The sequence below is a fragment of the Lates calcarifer genome, linkage group LG3 (genome assembly GCF_001640805.2).
Source record: "Lates calcarifer isolate ASB-BC8 linkage group LG3, TLL_Latcal_v3, whole genome shotgun sequence".
Lineage (NCBI taxonomy): Eukaryota > Metazoa > Chordata > Actinopteri > Centropomidae > Lates > Lates calcarifer.
This window is the reverse complement of record NC_066835.1, coordinates 4,382,006-4,400,639: the sequence shown is the minus strand read 5'-3', so window position 1 is coordinate 4,400,639 and position 18,634 is coordinate 4,382,006. Positions and strand designations below refer to the sequence as shown.

At 40.7% G+C, this 18,634-nt stretch overlaps 1 protein-coding gene across 1 annotated transcript in view; it reads right to left on the bottom strand.

Moving 5' to 3' along the window:
* Positions 1-18,634, bottom strand: part of kcng2 (potassium voltage-gated channel, subfamily G, member 2) — a 32,047-nt gene that overhangs the window by 8,114 nt on the left and 5,299 nt on the right. Inside the window, exon 2 of the mRNA XM_018701335.2 lies at positions 14,457-15,357. Coding sequence (XP_018556851.1) covers positions 14,457-15,245 — 789 coding nt within the window. The 5' untranslated portion in view covers positions 15,246-15,357. The remainder of the gene's footprint in view (positions 1-14,456; positions 15,358-18,634) is intronic.

The following is an 18,634-nucleotide window of genomic DNA, read 5'->3' as shown; positions in this document are numbered from 1 at the left end:
ACACAATCATGGTCGATACGTGCGTCAAACAGGGGAAAATAGACCTGGAATGTTAAATACTCTTTGGGTTGTGATTGATTAAAATAGGAGTGTGTCTTCTCCGTCAGATGCACTGTGACACACAACTGAAACAAGCAGCTGAAACTCTTACTGTATAGACACGCTGTAACTTAATATCAGGCTGAACTGCCCTCTCTAGTTAAAAGTGTCAAGCCCGTTGCATCTCTGACCGCACTTAACCACACCCATGCAGTACACCTGTACTCCACCTGTAGATCATTGCAGCAGGTAAACCACTGGAGGTCAACAAAGACAAGAATTTCACAGGTGTTAAGTTTCTCTTTAATGACTGAAGTACATTCCTTGACTACACTGTTTTCTTACCCTTGTATTATGGCTGATATAACTATGAATAGAATTTGGATGATGTAATTTACAATGTTTTGTGGGTTATAATAATCTTTTGTGCAAAATGTACAGGAACTAAGTGATATGATAATACAAAGAGGTTTGTTTGTTTGTGTTTTGCCTAAATTTCAAATGCATTCCATGCATAGATTAGTTTTGCAAGAAAATATATTGAGAACACAAGAAAATATTGTGAATGAAGGATCACAATACAGCAGGTGTAGCATCCCCCACAAAATTTAAATATTCTAATATTGACAATATCACTACTGTTTCCAGTTATTCTTTGATTAATGAATAATAAATGCTGAAAAGAGGCTTGTTGCCCTTCACAACTTGCTTACTGAGGAGTGAAACACAGCATCCAGACATGGAATATGTTATTTACTGTTTGACAAAGTCACATCAGAAAAGGTGCATTTGCTCCACAGTTGAATCAAAATAAATAATAGGAAGTAAGTTCTCAGACTCCACAGACCAGCTGCTTCCACACTTAAAATGTAAAAGTTTCATGCTCTTAATTTGAAATGTGAAATAACACAGTACCTATGGGGTTAAGAGGACAGATTGTAAGCCTCAGTTTTCAGTCAGTTTGTACCAGAAATTTAACAATAACAAAACAACAAAACACTATTTTGAGCATACCCTGTCTTTTCAGAATGCCAAAAACATTTGGATAGATTATATAATCTGCCTGTTAGTCTGAGGAGTCTTAACATTAGTGTAATATTTTCTGTTTCTTTGTCTAACCCTTTCTCCCAGTCTCAGCTGTAACTGTGTGTGACTCGACAGTGCTCTTGATCTCTCTCATCAATCCGCCGTTGACTCGTCATGCTCCTGTGGCAAACCTTTTTGGGAGCTACAAAAGTGTTTTTCTTCCGACCAATTTTCCTTCCAGCGCCACAGCACATGGCAGCCTTTGAAGCCCGATGTGCTGCTGCAGCACGGTGATTCAAATGTAAGGTGATATCCACCCTTTAACCACATGCCGTCATTTCAAATCCAAAGTAATAAGATGTGAAACCTAAAGCAAATATACTGTCCAAATCCTTAAGGAGCTCGCCCATTTTCACATGCTAACCAGTATGTTCCACTCGTCCCCTGTCATGCTGCTCTTTGGGCGTCCATGAGGGAGTCTGTCTGTTTGTGACACATGATAACTGATACTGTCCCCTTCCCTGAATTTTGAGCATCAGTTTGTATGTTCTCTGTCAGAGGCTTTCTGGCTGAGTGCATTTTCCACTCCCTCCCGCTCCCTCTCCACCCCAACCAGCCTCTGATGTACACAGAACCACAGGAGGATCAAATTAAAAGCACACAATTATCCGTCTCAGCGATCAGGGGACTCTGACCCTGTCACAGCTGAAGACAAGCGTGTAAACCAAACCACGCAGGAAGCGACGGCTCACCTCTGATCCCGCCAGATAAGTTGGAGTGGGTGCTAGTCGACAAACAGGCGGGACTTCAGATGCTGAGCTGGAGCTGGGTCTGTCTTCGACACGCCCAGGCTTTTAATGGATTTATTTACCGCTCTCATTTGTTCACATCACTGGGCTCTGCTGTGTGTCCTGGGTGTCTGTGTGTTTGTTCTGCCACCCAGATTGAGTTTCAACACTTTTCCTTCTCTTCCAGAAACCATCTTAATGTATCTTCACAAAACATGACTCTTATTACAGAACAATGTAGCAGAGTGAAGTAAAAGTCGGTCTCAGTCCTCACTACTTGTCTCTTAAATGTTTAGATACAACTTTAATACAAAGCACTGAATATTTGTCTTATTTTGCTACTGATATAATTGGATGTTCTTGTGCATGAGGTGATAAGCTGTTGGGCGAGTTGTGCTTAGTTATAAATATTTGAATAGACTGAAACCAGTTGGATAAGGGATGAAATGGGCTCTGTTACAGACAGCAGGTGCTGCCATCAAAGTAAAAGCATACAAAAAGGAGCAAGTCTTTCTTTTACCTGGTCTTACTTCTCATCCATGTACAGATCAGTAGCTTTGACACTCTGACACTTGCTAAGATTTCAGAGTACTATACTGAGCAATAGTAGGCCACCAATATGTCAAACGGAAATTTTTAGCAGTTCATAAAGGAAATTGAAAAATTTATATGGACTAACGGCTGGATTGTACTAGAATAGAAGTGGTTTGTATGACATGTCATCTGACCACATTGGAAATCAGATCAGCCACATTAAAACCACTGACAGGTGAATATTGATCATCTAATTACAATGAAATAGGAAACCTCAGGTCCTGGCATTCTTCTGGATGTTAATTTGACCTTTTTCACCTAAACATTGTTGCAAACCAGGCACACATCACTATAGCAATGGCACTCCCTGATGGCAGGGGCCTCCCCCAGCAGGACAGTGCTCCCCACCACACAACAAAAACTGCTCAGAAATGTCTCCAGGAACACAACAAAGAGCCCAAAATATTAACCCAGCCTCCAAACTCTCCAGATTCCAATCTGACTGAGCATCTGTGGGATGAAGATCTATGGAAGCTCCACAAACCCACACATCACAGGACACCCTCAGAAGTCCTGTGCCCATGCCCTGTTGGGTCAGAGCTGTTTTGGCAGCCAGCCCTGTGATAGTCTGGTATCTGTCCAGGGTGTAGCCCACCTCCCACCCAATGCCAGCTAGGGTTTGGCTCCAGCCTTGCGACCCTCAGTGGATGCTTTGGCAGCATGAGGAGGGCCTACACAATATTAGACGTTGTGCCTGATCAGTGCATGGTTGTTTTACATGGCCACACAGGTAGACAGAGTGAAAATCCAGCAATTTCATAGAAAAGAACATAAAAAGAAAGCTTGAGAGGGAATTTCAAACCCAGCTTACTTTCTCAGCTCCACAGAGCTGGAAAATAACAGTGTGAAATGGGTTTGGATGTTGGACTGTCAGTTTCCTAAAGTTACAGAAGTGGTTGGACTCTTAAGATGGAGTCTGCCCTCTGAAGCTCCAACAAGCATAGTGGCAGCTGAAGAGTCCTGGTTCAGTCTGTCTCATCTACTGCATGGGATTCAGTACTGTGTTCTTCCCATTGAAAAAAGAAGAAGGAAAGTGAAGCTCAGTAGATGCACACTTAACCTCTGAAATAGCATAAATTTCATCTTTGTGTCATTTGTCCAAGTTGTTGCATGCTTCTCACAGCAGGATCAGCCAATGTGTGTGCAGCTGCAAACCTCCACAGACCAGGTGGGTGTTGGTCTGTGGTTGTCTGTGGTACTCTTGATCTATTCACTACCTTTTCTGCCTCCTTCAAAAACACACTAATAATCAAATAACCAATGTAACAGGTAACAAACAACACTTAAACTGTAGCCACTGTAAGTTCTGAGTTCAATTGTTTTGGCAAATAAATGTCACCTGCAAGCTTGCTGTATTGATTGGTCCACAGCGTCTACTCCAGCGTTGGAGTGCAATGACAACTCCCACATGGACAAGAGCACAGCTCACACAAACATGTAGGAAATACCTACCATCTCTACATAGTCTCTGCACACAGAAGTTTCCAAGCACAGTTCAATTCCCTGTGGCCAGACGATGGAAAACACTGACTGGAACTACAGTTCAGATCTGCAGCTGACAGCCTTTCACACTCAAAACTAGATTTAGCCACACAAAGGCGAGACTTATGCTTAGAACAGTATGTTTTGGTTTTACAAGAGAGAGAAGTGGTTGGCTGGCATGTACCGGTCACATTTGCTAATTTTCTAAATGGAAAGTCAGGGGATCGTCAAGTTATTACAGCTTTCTGTGGACCATGGCTGTCTGTACATAGTGTGATTACATGATACACCATCCAGTTTTTGTTGAGATATTTTATTTAGGGTGAAAGTGGCAGAGCAGCTCTTGGAAGGTTACCAAAGCTGTGACTTTGTTTATTTCCATATCACATCATTGTGGGATAGAAGGCCATAACTGTGCATAGCTAAAAATGATAAAGTTAATGAACTCATGGTTTCAAAACTTAACCTGGCTAAATAACCACTGACAGAATTCTGTTCATTTATAGATACTTGCAGTTTAGAACTCTAAATAGCCCATGGGAGTGAACATCTATTTTTGGCCCTGTGACGACCTGTCTGTGGTGTACCCTGCCACTCACCCAGTGCATGATGGGATAGGTTCCTGCTCCCTACAGTTAACGACATATTCAATAACCATTAGTGCTTATTTAACCTGCAACATTTCACCTTCAGCACAAAGCCTCATGCCTGTCTACTGCACATCTAAACACTGTCAGTCAAGTGTATTTTTATCCTCATCGTAATTCTTCTGGGTTTGAGATTATTGCAAGTAACCAGGATGTCTGGGAAAGCAGAGACAGAAAATCTGAGCAGCAGGGTGGTTCAGAGAAACCTGCCTGAGGGAGGAATGGGACCAGATAGAAGCAATTTTTCACAAATTATGATAAATATGATCAATGTTCCCACAAAGTTAATAGCTTAGAGACCTTCTCAAAAAGACTAAATAATACTTTTTTTTTATCAGTCATTGCTCCAATTTGTCCATAAAAACCAGGATGTCCTTGTTAAAGGTTTGCTGAATTTCCTCAGTGTTGATGTGTGTGTGTATGTGTGTGTGTGTGCGTGTGATTAGGATGCTGAATCTTGATCAGCACACAAATTATTCAGCTCAGCCCAGATTCAATAATTACATAATCATCATTACTTTGTCTGGAACTTTTTAAAGATTTTAATAAACAACATCTTTGCCAAGAAGAAGAGGTCTAATCCACCACAGCCGCTGAGATTGATCAAAGTTTTTAATCATTCAGTAAATTTATGTATTTTTCAATAGTCTGAAAACACCACTATAACTCACACACACAGAGCGCTGGCCTTGAACCAAGCAGTTTTGCTGCTTGTCAATATGTATTTATTACAGACTGTTCTTTGGGGAGGGCAGGAGAACTTTATGCGACCAGTGGACAAAAATATTTGACTTCTTTCATCCTGTAATCCACAATCTTTGGCAGCTTTCAGAATGCAAACATGCTGTTCCCTCTGTGAAATAACACACATGTAGCACCTTAGTGCATCTATGGTACCTGTAACCTGTTGTGCTGTTGTGCTCCTGATAATGGTTTATCCTCCTGAGACCCGGCCCATTCATTTATGTCCTTTATAATGGACATTTTGTTCACCTTTATCTTTCTTAAGTATTTGGAGTTACCCTTCCAAGCCAAAGATATAATCTGCTCCTTTTTTCTTGTTTTCTAAATTTAGTTCTATTTTCACACAGATATCGTCCTGTTGTCCTCTACAATGGACATGCTGTGAAATTAAAATAAAAACTATATTTAAAAAAATTTAAATTGTAAGGTGTCTTTTTTTGGCCCAAATAGATAGGAAATTACAAAAAAACAGAAATTGTAAGACACTTTTTTCCCTTGGTTCTCAGGAGGATATAGCTAAATAGCAGGCCATCCACCGCTCTTTCTTTACACACCACTGTATGCCCCATACACTGTTATTTATATGCTGTTCTCTGCTGCAATGACGACCAAAATCCCCCATAGGAGTCCATTACAGTTTCATCTAATCTAACCTAATCTAAAGTACCATCAGTATTGATGGCTGTTGCCTGACAAGTGCATGCTCTCACTCTCTCAGTGACAGTGAAACAGCGACCTGGTTTTAACAGCTAGTTTTGCTTCTTTAGATCTTTATGAGTTTGTGCACGGCATTTTCACGTCATTGTGATTTAACAACTGATACTTCTTGTACTCTAATACCACTGTTTCAGCACAAAGCCATTAAAGGCAGTATTTTATTTGCATTAACATTTATGAGCAAGGGTAATGCAACTCAAGTGGGCTGAAAATGATTGCTGTAAAAAAAAAAGAAAGAAAGAAAAAAAAAGACATATTTTGAGTAATATTCCACCAGAGCAGAACATTTGGACTTGAGTTGAAAGCTCAGCCTCCTGAGACTCAAACTCCTCTACATGTTTTGATTAGATTTTGGCACAACTGTACCCTCACGTCCCCAGAGAATTATTAGTCAATATCCTTCATTTTTTCCACACAGCAAAGTGCTTCCTTTGTGGTTACATTGGGAAAAATATTTTAAAAATATTGGATGTTATTGGACATTGTTTCAGTTAATGGCAGATTACTCTGGCTGAAAATGTTTACTAATGTAAATGCCTCTATGGTAACAGGAGAAGCATTTTCTAACATCTAAGTCAATCCCTCTTCATGTGTTGAGAGGCTGTTCAGCTGGGTGTGCTTGCAGCTCCACAGGGAGGAGTGATTAGAGCAGGCATTTTTCTGTTTGGAGTAAGTAACCAAAGGGCAGGGGGAACACATTATTGAACCTCTTTTACTCTCAGTTTTTTTTTGTTTGTTTTTTGTTTTTTGTTTTTTGTTGTTGTTGTTTTAGGTTTTTTGTTTGTTTGTTTGTTTGTTTGTTTGTTTCTCAATTAATCTTGATTCCAAATGACAATGAACCAGCCTGGTTAATCATATGGATGAAAGCTAGATACCTGTGGTGGTAAAAGCTTGAACCATGTCAGGATAGGATTTAGATTTAAAGGCAGTAGTGGGGTAATGTAATCTGAGCAATATTAGCATTCTAAGTGCATCCACACCAAAGAAATATCCTCAAATGAATTACTGGTGCACAGCCATAAAACAGTGGGTACACTCCAATCTCTTGTCATTTCTGGCTTCTAAGGTCCTGTATTAATAATTACTTACTGCTGCATTAAATAGAAGGGAACAGAAAGAGTTCAAAAACCAACTCAAAAACAGCAGGCAGTATATGTTAGCAGCCTAGCTAGCTTGGCTACCCCAGTCAGTCACATGACCCTCCCATGGCAGGCCATACTGTCCCTTGAGAGTCTTTCCCGAAAAACCATTAGGTTTTCAACAGGATGTGTGGCTAACATGTTAGCAAATAATTCCAAAGACAGCTTTCGCCTCATTATTGTGTATTTGGCGTGTTGTGCCAGCTCTGTGTGAATGTCCATGATGCATCAAGCGGAGCATGGTTACACTTAAAGTTCAAATTTGGTGACTTCTGAGTGGGCTGTGCTTACCACTGCTGACCACTGCTAGAAACGAAAGATGGACACAGTACAGTGTGTGTTCTGAATTTCCAGAACTGTACAGTATCAAACTGGCCTCATATGGAGACCAGACAAAGAAAGGCGAAATATTAGCATGTAGATTTTGCAGGTGCCAGGTTTGTTACAAAAACACAGTTAAAGAAATATAGAGGTGTATCGATAACAACATTTAGTACAGCGTCACTGGGAGTTTCAAAGAGCAGACCACTGCAATGTGAATATGCTATACAGGAGTTGGTGAGAGCACTGAATAAATAAAAGAATAAATAAAAATGATGGTAAATTGATGGTACTGTGCAGTTAAGCAACTTTTTATCAGCCTATTTTAATTGACATAACTTGCTTATTTTGTTTTGTAAAATATTATGCTTCAACCATTTTATATTGTATCAAATTTCCATACAAATATGAAATTTTAGAGTTCATCCTGTCTCTGTACATCATCTGTCACACATAGAGGAGGTTTGCTCAAGTTCTAACATAAAACATGACAATATTCCCATTGGGGTTTATAGTTTGTACTGCAGGAGAGAAATCGCTCCTCAACGCATCAGGAATTATTCACCGAACAACGGATGAGAAACACAAATCATCACCACCATGATAAATTGCACATTTCTCTGGTCGTGAACAGCAGTATGTCTAACTCACTGACAGGAGGGATGAGTGATGTGCACCTCCTATTTTCAGCATAGACAAAGACAAAACTCTCTCTTCTTTCCTACAGCATTTGCACACATTTCTCTTCCAATCTGTCCACACCCCCTTTGAGCTCCAGCTCCTCATTCCCCTGCCATGATATATGGCTATGGTAAGGGTGTACTTTAAAGTGGCTGGGATTTACATCAGAATGAAGTGTTCGGGGCTGTGAGGCATGAGCAGAGTCACTGAAAGGTTAGATCCATAGCTGGAGCTCTTGCAGGAGATAAATGGGACAAGAACACAGTTTTCAAAGATGCCTATGTGAACAGAGTAAGCAATTCTGAGGGAAGAAATCGACAAAACACTTGAGATGTTTAATCCCCTATTCATCCAGAGAGTGTGGATGAGGGACCATAAAAAGTGAAAGGCAATATAGCTTCCTTTTTTTTTTTTTTTACTTGTGTGTATGTGAGAGAGAGAAGGGGAGAAAAGGTCTCTCAGCCACTGAATGCTTCTCTGAGAGCCACATTAGATTAGACAGACAGGCTAAGTGCTTTCCATCGCAGACAGCTTCTTAAAAACTTCTGGTTTCTGCCCGAACTCTCTCTCCTCTGGCTCAAGTGACCAAGTACAGAGAAGTGGTTGCTTCCTGGGTTTAGGTTGCGCTGCCCTCATGTTTCACAGTTCAGCTTAATTTAGGATGGGATCCACATGTCTGACAGTTTCATAACATGACTTCATTTACTGGCAAATATAAATGTTGAGATGCTTTGGCCGTCTGGGCTGGGGCTAATCCCAGTCGGGGTCAGGTTGTTAAAGCTACTGAAATCAGTATTTTTATATTCACAATGTGTCTTCTGACTACTTGTTTGTGAAAGGGATCGGCTGTTGTGAACCCATGGAGGTAAATGTCAACTAATAGTTAACCTCTGTAAACTTTACAGAGTGTTTCAGGGTCTTTTAGTTAGTGCATTGTTTTGGTTTTCTGGCTTTACTGTCACTTCTCTCATCAGCCTAGTTTCTGGGCCGTTCTCATCAAAAAACAAAAAACACTGTGCATAAGTCCTGCGTGTACCACCTGTCCACCAGCCCACAGTAGGACATTAAGTTAAAACCTAGTGAACAAACTGGAGCATTTTGCACTTAAAAAGCCTGTCTCTGTAAATCAACAGAGATAGAAGGAGAGAGAAGGCACACTTGTGTTTATCACATGTTCAGAAAACACAACTCCAAAATAAATTATAATGTTTCTTTCTGTAACAAGTTAGCTACTGTCTGACTCTCTCCCATACATAGGCTCAGGTACATGGTGCTCGGACATGGCTGGCCATCAGCTGATGGGACTACTACAGTGTTTGGCCGCTTCTGTCAGCTTCTCTGGGCTATATTGCACTGTAGATGTAGTATTTATTTATTGCTATTGCATGCTTTTTTATTTTATTTTTTATTTTATTTGTTTGTTTGTTGAACTGCTCTTCATGCTCTCTAATTGCCCCCTTGTGCATAAATAAAGTTATCTGAATTGAATTGAACTGAATTAACACGTTCACTCTCACCATTCTCCTCGTGTTGTTTCTCTCAGCAACATTCAGCCAGCTGTATGCCTGCTGCCCAGCACCAAACAGTGCTAACTGTCAAAATTAGCCATTAGCTGGTGAACATAGTGGATTACATTTAGCTGCTAAAGAGCCACATTTCCCTCATGAGTAGGTGGAGACTAAAACAGAGCTAAAGTGAATATTGCTTCATATCTGCTGAATGTAAGCAACCGTCTGCTAACAATTTAGCCTCACCCAATTAAAAGGGAATATGTCAGTGTTGTGTTCTCAGCTTGTTGGTTTAGATTCAACTGGCCAGAAAATTGCAGGTTTAATTTACGTAGATACAATTAGATCAATTAGATCTAAGTAGTAGCACTGGTCGAGTCAGAGGCTTTTTAAAGGCAAATGTGGTATCATATAAAACAGCTAACAAGTAATGGTAGGTTAAGGCAGGTTAGCATCACAAAGCAGTATCTAACATGAGGTGCTTTGCTTCCTTCATACTGCTAACCCTGGAGTCATTATGGAAGTCTCAGAAACATTATACATAACAAATACACAATATATTACAAAGTGGAGATGGGTATCCGAGGAAATGATCATTTCATTAGTTTCATTAGTATAGGGAGGATCAGTGCAGATGTAAATGGTGGGCTATCAAAGCTAATGGATATTAGGATGCTCTGTAATAGATGAGGATGAGTGGGTGGACTCCACTGAAAAAAATGTGCTAATTAGCAAAAGCAATTCTCCAAGTCGAGCTGGATTCCATCAAAGTGTTCAGCGACATAAACGCCTTGCTTGACATTAGCACGAATGAGGACAATGAAGGAAGTAATGCCTGTACATAAGTTTTCAGTGCCAGGCCTGGACTCCTCTCCTAACATGGTAATGAGGAGAGGAGACGCTCCACAGCCAATTCTGTCTGACACCTTGGTACACACAATGACTGCTGGGAGCATAACAGCAGGAAATCATAGTGCATTTCTTTTTGAACCATTGTGACAAAGTTCACTTTGTCTTTTTTTATGTTTGATTTGTTTATGTGCACGTGGCCCAATTACCATCTAGCTAAATGTTGTAAACAAGTGCAGTCACACTTTTAAAACAAAGTTTTAGTAATGAGTCACTTCACATTAAGAGACTTTGGCATTTAGGGACACCTCTTTGTTTTAATTTACCATCTCTAGCGTGGCAGTTAAAAGTACGTGAAGTGGCAGATTGCGGTTTGCCTCCCTTCACTTTGTTATCCTAGGTTTTCCAAGAATGACACAGCCACCTCATTATACCCATAAATCCTTGCGTTTTGGGGTTTCCTCCAATTGGGTTCTCACTCCTAATGAACCACCACCTCCTAATGTTCTCTTGGAGGAGGAGCGAGAGTCACTTTTCCAGCCATCTCTAGGTGGTTAATTGGTGCCACAATGACTGTTTTCAGCTGTCCAGAGTTTGACACACAGAGTATCTTTAATCGTACCTGTTGCTCTTCTGATTCAAATAATTAAAGCTGCAGATTCATACAGGCGTGCAATGACAGATGACGTCTAATTGGAGATAAGACGAATGGTTAAGCTGGTCTTCGTTCGGCTCTCAGTCACTTTGTTTTCCTGATTGACTTCCACATGGAAGCTTACACACTCCATACTAACACCCCCCTCCCAGCCTGCTGATGAAGACATATCTCTGACAGAGGGAGAAGCTGCAGGGCTTCTCTTTAATCATACTCTGGTCTGCTCATGTCATTCAAGTGGTGAATTAGCGTGATACAAAGACGTTCTGGAGCCAGAACTCTGAGGCTTTCTGAAGTCTCCAAGGAAAAGGCAGACATGAAAAGGCTCAGGAGTAAGACACCGTCAACTTTAATGCGCGTTTTTGCTCCGCTCGTCACGGACCGTGACAACATGTGTAGTTAGCGGGAACAAAAGCCTGAGGTAGCAATATTCCTCTTCCTGCAAGATGAAAGCCAAACACAGTAAAAACCGCATGTGCTCCACTTGCACTTTCAGGCCTAATTAGAGACCAAAGACTGTAAGTTACAAGTATCATCATTTTATTTCAGTTTTCCACCTAGCAGGTACCAGCTCTTGCCATTTTTTCTCCTTTTAATTGCCACTACAGTATTTACCATAATCATATACAGACTCTTCAGGGTATATTGTAGTTAAAATAATAATTCATCTTTTTGGGAAATACTTTGTTGTGCTTTCTCTCCAAGTGCAATTAGAAGATCAACACCAATCTCATGTCTGTGTATTTAGTACAGAGATGGATTTAGAATGTGGTTAGTCTTTTAGCATAAAAACCACTACCAGTGGAGACAGATAGTCTGCCTCAAGCTCACTATCACAATACACCTTCTTTGATTAAATACGTACACAAACAGAAATGTAAAGACAACAGTTTTAGGGGGAGTATGTTTCCCACTTACGCATTTGCATGCTAGATGTAGCGATTTTTAAGACCCTGTTCATGACTTTACTTCAAAAAAACACCTAGTGCCAAATCTAGCACCTTTTTGGGCAGACATGACCTACTAGAAACATGGGTGTAAATGCACAGCAGGGTCCAAAGGTCTGATGGTGTTACTTATTTACAAGAGTTTAAGAAAGTTAGATTATTCCTAAATAACATTTTGTGAATTTTTAAGTATATTTGGATGAATATTGATAGCATGTAATTACTTTTTAAAAATGTAATCTCTTATGGATATGCAAATTACTGTGTAATTATATTATGCATCTACAAATTAACCTCTAGCAAATTTCTGAGTAGGCTCTGCACAGTTGTTAGTATAAAAATTGCACAGAACTCACCCTGAAACCACAAATTATGATTAACACCACCCCATTTACATTTCTAACTATGTACACATTAAACACACAAGATACAAAATGTTAATTAGTGAGCTTTAAAGTTGTTGAGCTGGGCGTTTTCCTTTCTTTGTTTCTTTACTTTTACTATTGAACAACTCAGCAAAACTAGTTGACTAAGTGGAAGAATCTTTTTCATTTCACCAATGTGTTACAGTAAAGGGAATTCATTGTAACTGACACATTCACCCTAACTGTTTCCCCCTCCAGCAAGTCTTGCTAAGACTAGGTTAGCCATGAGCCAAGCAAAGACAAGAGATTTAATGTATGGTGACCTGTGTTTGGGTTACATTACTTTTGAAAGTAACTCGGTACGTTACACATTCACTCATATCAAAAAATTTACTTGTTATATTAGTAACCTACTGAGAAAAACTCACTCATTTCAAAAACAATCTGAATATTTCCATGACATAGAGGCCGTCCTCTCACTAACTGAGCTACACCTGTGTACTGACACACTGTAGGATGGGATATCTTCCACTACAGTGCAGTACAGTACACAATTGCTAAGCAGAAGGAAAGCACTGATGGTGACCACCTCATTTTAACTCAGAATGATAGTGAATATGAGAATTAACTTAAATGTAGTACTATTTTCTACATCCCTGACAAAAGTAATAAGTTTTGTCTTGTCTTTCGTGGTAAAATGTGTTTGCACAGAATCTTTGGATTGTAACATCAAAGGCACATCAAGAAGAGCCACATCCTTCAGAGCAGTTTAAATCCATCTGTTTAAATTAAGCATCTAAGGGAACATGACACAGTGTACTGTAAATGAAAGAATTTTTCATTTACTGCCCTCATTTTGTTTACTGGTCAGCTGATCTAGATAAGGTTTGGGTAAACAAGCCTTTAACTGTATGGATTAAGATTTCATGGCCACAATTTGCATAATCATCCTGTTGTGTAACAGTAATGAGCTCATTTCATATTCATTTAAGCTTATTTTATATTCATTTTTGGAAGCAGGTCAAGTAAAATCATCTGTACAGGGAGAATATCTGCACTATTCATCCATTTAAACGTGTGGTAAAGCCTTTTTTTAAACCTCACGATGTGCATGCACTGTAAATTATGGCATACATGGGAGAATGTGGATCTCATGTTGCCACACTGCTGCAACAGTGAGGGTGAGCTACACAATAATCTGGTATTCAAGTGAACGGAGAGGAAGCCTTGTTGTCCCTGAGCCTTCGCCTCTGTCTCTGTCACAAAGATTTACAGTGAAGCACAGGAAGGCTTGGTATGTGGGCTGCTGCATCAACATAATCTGAATTCGACTGTAGCAGCTGTAGAGCACACATATCCCTCAGGCTGTTGTGAAAAGAGAAATCCTGAGACTGGGGTTCTTCCCATCATAATTATGCATGTTGTGTACAGCCATAACTGTGGTCTTTCTTATGAAAATCTGTTCAGCCTGTGATGATTTTAACATTTGCTCTGCAGTTAGACACGACTGAGACCATTTATGAGATGCAGTGTTGGGTTTTTTACACAACAAAGTAATATTCCTAATTTCCTAAGATTAGTTTTTGTGTTTATTTTACTCCCTGGGAGCCCACAATTTATGATATTACACTTGCTTCTCTGCTTTATTGTTTTTCTAAAATTGGTAACTGTATCCTGTCTTATCTTTTAAAATTCAGAGATGCCTTGCTTTTACACCTTTGTTTAATCTTTAATCTTTTCTGCCCAATGCTGCTGCTTTTACTGAATAAAAATCCAACAACTCAAAAGACTTCACTCTGCAAACTTAACACACACACACACACACACACACACACACACACATATATATATATATATATATATAAACCAGAGATGAGTCTGGACTTTCTGAATATTTTAAACTCAATGAAAAAGGCTGAGAAAAATTGTTACTGAAGTGATGGAGAGAACTCACCCTCTCCTCCTCCTCTCTGAGGTCTGGCATGGTGCTGACACACAGCGTCACAGCGGTGATGGCGACAAATAACACCGACAGACAGGCGAAGATCTTCCCCGGTAGGCCGGAGTGGGGGTTCTCCACCATGTCCCTCAGTCTCCGCATGCAGCCCCCCGCCCGAGTCTCGTCCTGTGCCCCCACTCCGGGAGGCTGCTGGCTCTCCTCGCAGGACTGTGGGGTCGTCAGCTCGGCCTCCTCCTCCTCCAGCCTCTGCTGCTCCTTGTACTCCTCCTGCCTGAGCCGCAGCTTCCTGAGGCAGCACCAGTCCAGGTTGTTCTCCTCCACCCCCCAGTACAGCAGCTCCTCCTGGAAGGACATGGCACACATCTCCCTCAGGAGCCGCAGCTTCCCCGCCGCCAAGAAGGTGACGATGGTGCGGAAAGCCGACGGGCTCCGGTCAAAGAAGTACTCGTTGCGGCTGCCATCGTAGTCGTCACACACATCCATGATCTCGGCCTCATTGCTGCAGCTGCGAAGCTTGCCCAACCTCGATAAGGGAAACTCCTCTAGCGTTGACCAGGGGATTCGGTACTTGATGCCCCCCACGTTGATAATGGCCGCCCCATCAGCCAGGCCAATCTCATCTCCATCCTGTTGGCGGGGCTGAGGGTGAAGCAGGAGCTGGGCTCGCTTGTAGAACAGGCCCTTCTTGGAGGTGACCTCCTGTGGGTTCTCTACACGGTTGAAGTGAAAGGTGGTGAACTGGTGCTCAGTGCTGCCTGCCAGGAAGGCCACCTCCTGGTACATCCCTGCAACTCTGTGGGGGGACCCTGTCCTGTACAACGTGATGGGAGAGGGACTTCACGGTGTATGTGAGGTGACTGGGAGCTCGTCACCCATTCAGTAACCCAGCACGTCTCTGTAGGACAGAAATCAGTGATTCAGTCAGTGATTACATATCTCAGCGTCTTTTCACACATGGGCTTAATGCTATCCAGCATTTATCTCTGTTCTATCAATCACTGCAGATGAGTCCATCCACAAAAGGCCTCAAATTAGGTGTTTGCTGAATGGTTGATGGTTTTTTGTCGTATTCCAAACATTTCTCTCAAGCTCCCTAATTTCATTCTCCACGTATCAATTTTGTCACTTTTCATCTGTATAAACAAGTACAACACCACAAATACCTTCAAGGAGAGAATGTCCAGACATGTGCACCACTATTCCCATTTGTATGATCATTGTTCAAGGAGTTACTATGCCACTGAGCTTCCTGACCAAGTATTTTGAGAAGGTGCATCGATTACTTGAACACACCTTCAGTCTGCAGGATTTTTTTTCTACCTGTGAGTGAGGCCATTTAGAACATTTTAGTCAGATGACTCATAGCAGAGTCTTCCACCAGGTCTAGGGTATGGGGGTTTGATTAAGAGATTATTGCAGGTAACGTGTAGGTTTCAGTACTAAGCTTTGTGGGTGTGGGGCAGGTGAATCTGAATCTGTGCAGGCCTTTGCATCATACTAACTAGTTTGTTGAGAGTAAAGCCTTAATTGTGAGTTAGTCTACAATCCCTTCAAATGTTATATCGTCAGCCTGTGAGGAGAAGCTGTGGGGTTAAATTTGTCTCTTTATAAATACACAAAGAAATGTGATTCGCATCTGTCAGTTCATCTTCAGTTTGCATTTCTTATTCATGGTCTGCTAGTCATAGTGTTTCCTTTGCCCCTAAGTTTTTCTTTAATTTATTTTCATTTTCTTTCTATTTTTGAATGATTTTGTCATTTTGGGTTGCAGTGTATGCTGGCTGGTTTTCAATTCCAACATTTCTGTTCCTTTTTATAAATGTACAAATATAACTCCAGAGACACTTCAAACACAGTATGAAAATGTAATCCTCACACAGGAAAAAATAATTTATGGATGCGATCCACAGAATCCTAAAGTCAGTGGATTTTTTTGTAGGCATGAAAACAAAACACAGAAATAAACAGTATGTAAAAGAAAACCCACAAGTCAAACTGGTTGTATTCTTAAAGAGAATTGTCAGATACCATCTCTCTGGAGTCTAATTGCAGTGGAAGCACAGAGAAAAGCAACCCAATGTCAAGTTGTGGTCTGAACCCAATGCAGAGAAATTAATAAAGTTGTTTTTCTATTTCCTGCATCACCAGGTTTGTGGAATGAAACAGTTTTATAGCTCTGTTTAACAAACTGTACTAAGCACAACACGCTGAATATAAACTAAAGGAAAGTATCAACTGCTATATAAACACATGACCTTAACATATGTTCCATGTTTAATCTATGTGGTAATGGTTTATTCATTTTTCATTTCATACAAACAAAGCTGTTGTATCAATGCATTATTCAAAACAGTCTGATCTTGTCAACATGAAAAACAGCCTTTATTCTGAGAATCAAAAGGACAGCTACTGTCAGCATTTCTGACTCTCTGGTGAAATTGTCCAGATTGTCTTTTTGAGACCAAAATCCAAAATAAAACACGTATAGCTATCTAACATGTACAGCTATCTAACAAAATCAGCACAGGTATATCTCTTATATTTCTGCACTAGCTATCAATGTGACAAAAGATGTTTTCAGTGTCTTTTGTGAACCTGAAAACCTTTCAGCCACAACAATTTATGACAAGAAAGAACAAATAGCACAAAATGGCAAAAAGGAAAAACTTCACATGGAAATGAAAATGATTTCCCCTCAGATGCACTTAATGCTAGACTCAGAAGGGGAAAAAAGGGAAAATATAAGCAATATAGTAGAGCATACTGTGCTGCACATACTCATACATTCATTTTATTTACAGATAACAATGTGATTTTCAGATGGTATAAGTGCCTCTATGAAGGCTCAGGAAACATTAGCTTTCTACTTAGAAAATCTTTCCAAACAAAGTTGGGGAGGATGTTTAAAAAGCTAGATGGACCCAGGAATCAATGAATTTTTGGAAGTTTTTGAATCCATCAAGGCAGTGATGTCTCACTCCCTGCTGTTTTTGCTGAATCAGACCAGTGTCATCTCTCCCTGCTCACACAGTACAATGTGTCAGTCTGTGTGCACCGACTATCTTCTCTTCTTCAAAAACAAGACCTTTAGAGCCAATTACACATTTCGGAAGCTGTGCTGTTTTAACAAGCTGAGACATTTTTTGTTTTATTCAACACAGGCATCTGGATATGCAATCCACATAACTCTGGCTTTAAGTATAGCAACAGGCCAATGATCCCTTACTGTCTAAGGATGACTGTGCTGGGCCTGAGGCAGTGGAGCTGATGTAGGGAGGCTGGGCACATCATCACAACAAATTAAGAGCGGGACCCCTCCAGCTATCCTCAGAGTTTCCCCTTCTATTGTGAGGCCAATCATTTTGAACCAGGCCGCTTTCTCTGAGGGAGGGGGGTCAGAGAGCGGCACCTCTACAGAGACTCTGCAAAGTGCTTCTGACAGGAGCAGTTTATTGAGCATGACACTGCACCCAGGGGTGGCTTCAGGAGCACAGAGAGAATGAATTCAAGTCCTACAGGAGAAGCTCGAACCACAGAGGAGTAACATGTCAGATAAGGCTTGTTGAGTCATGGAAATGTTACATTTATTATCACATAAATAAGATACAGCAGGACCGCCACATTAAAGGAAATAGTTTGACACTTAATCAGACACTTAAAAAGACCAACATCACTCACATATCTGTCCAGTTAGCTTAGCCTAGCACAGAAACTGGAAGCACAGGGAAACTAGGCAGCCTGACTCTGTCCAAAAGTAACAAAATACACCCACCATCTCCTCTAAAGCTGACTAGCTAACATGTTATATCTTCTTTAATCTGCACAAAAACCCAATTGTAAAAATAACAGATGTGGCTCAAGGCATGGATTGGATCTCTTGGCCAGGTGGACTATTTCTTGGCCAAACAGAGTTTGTATTTAAAAGAACACTCCAGGTAGATGTTCAAAGTCTGATAAATTGCCTCAAGTGATGTCACTCGAGTCAGTGTTGGTTCGGGCTGAAGACTGCAGGACTGCAATGTTAAATTTTGATGAGAATTTTTTAAAATGAAAATTCATCAGCTTCTAAGCCTCTGCACACAATTATTCTGGCTAATTAGATCTCCACTCAGTCATGAAGCCTACCAACAGGAATGATAATGGTGCAAGTGGTCCCTCCTTAACAGGTACAA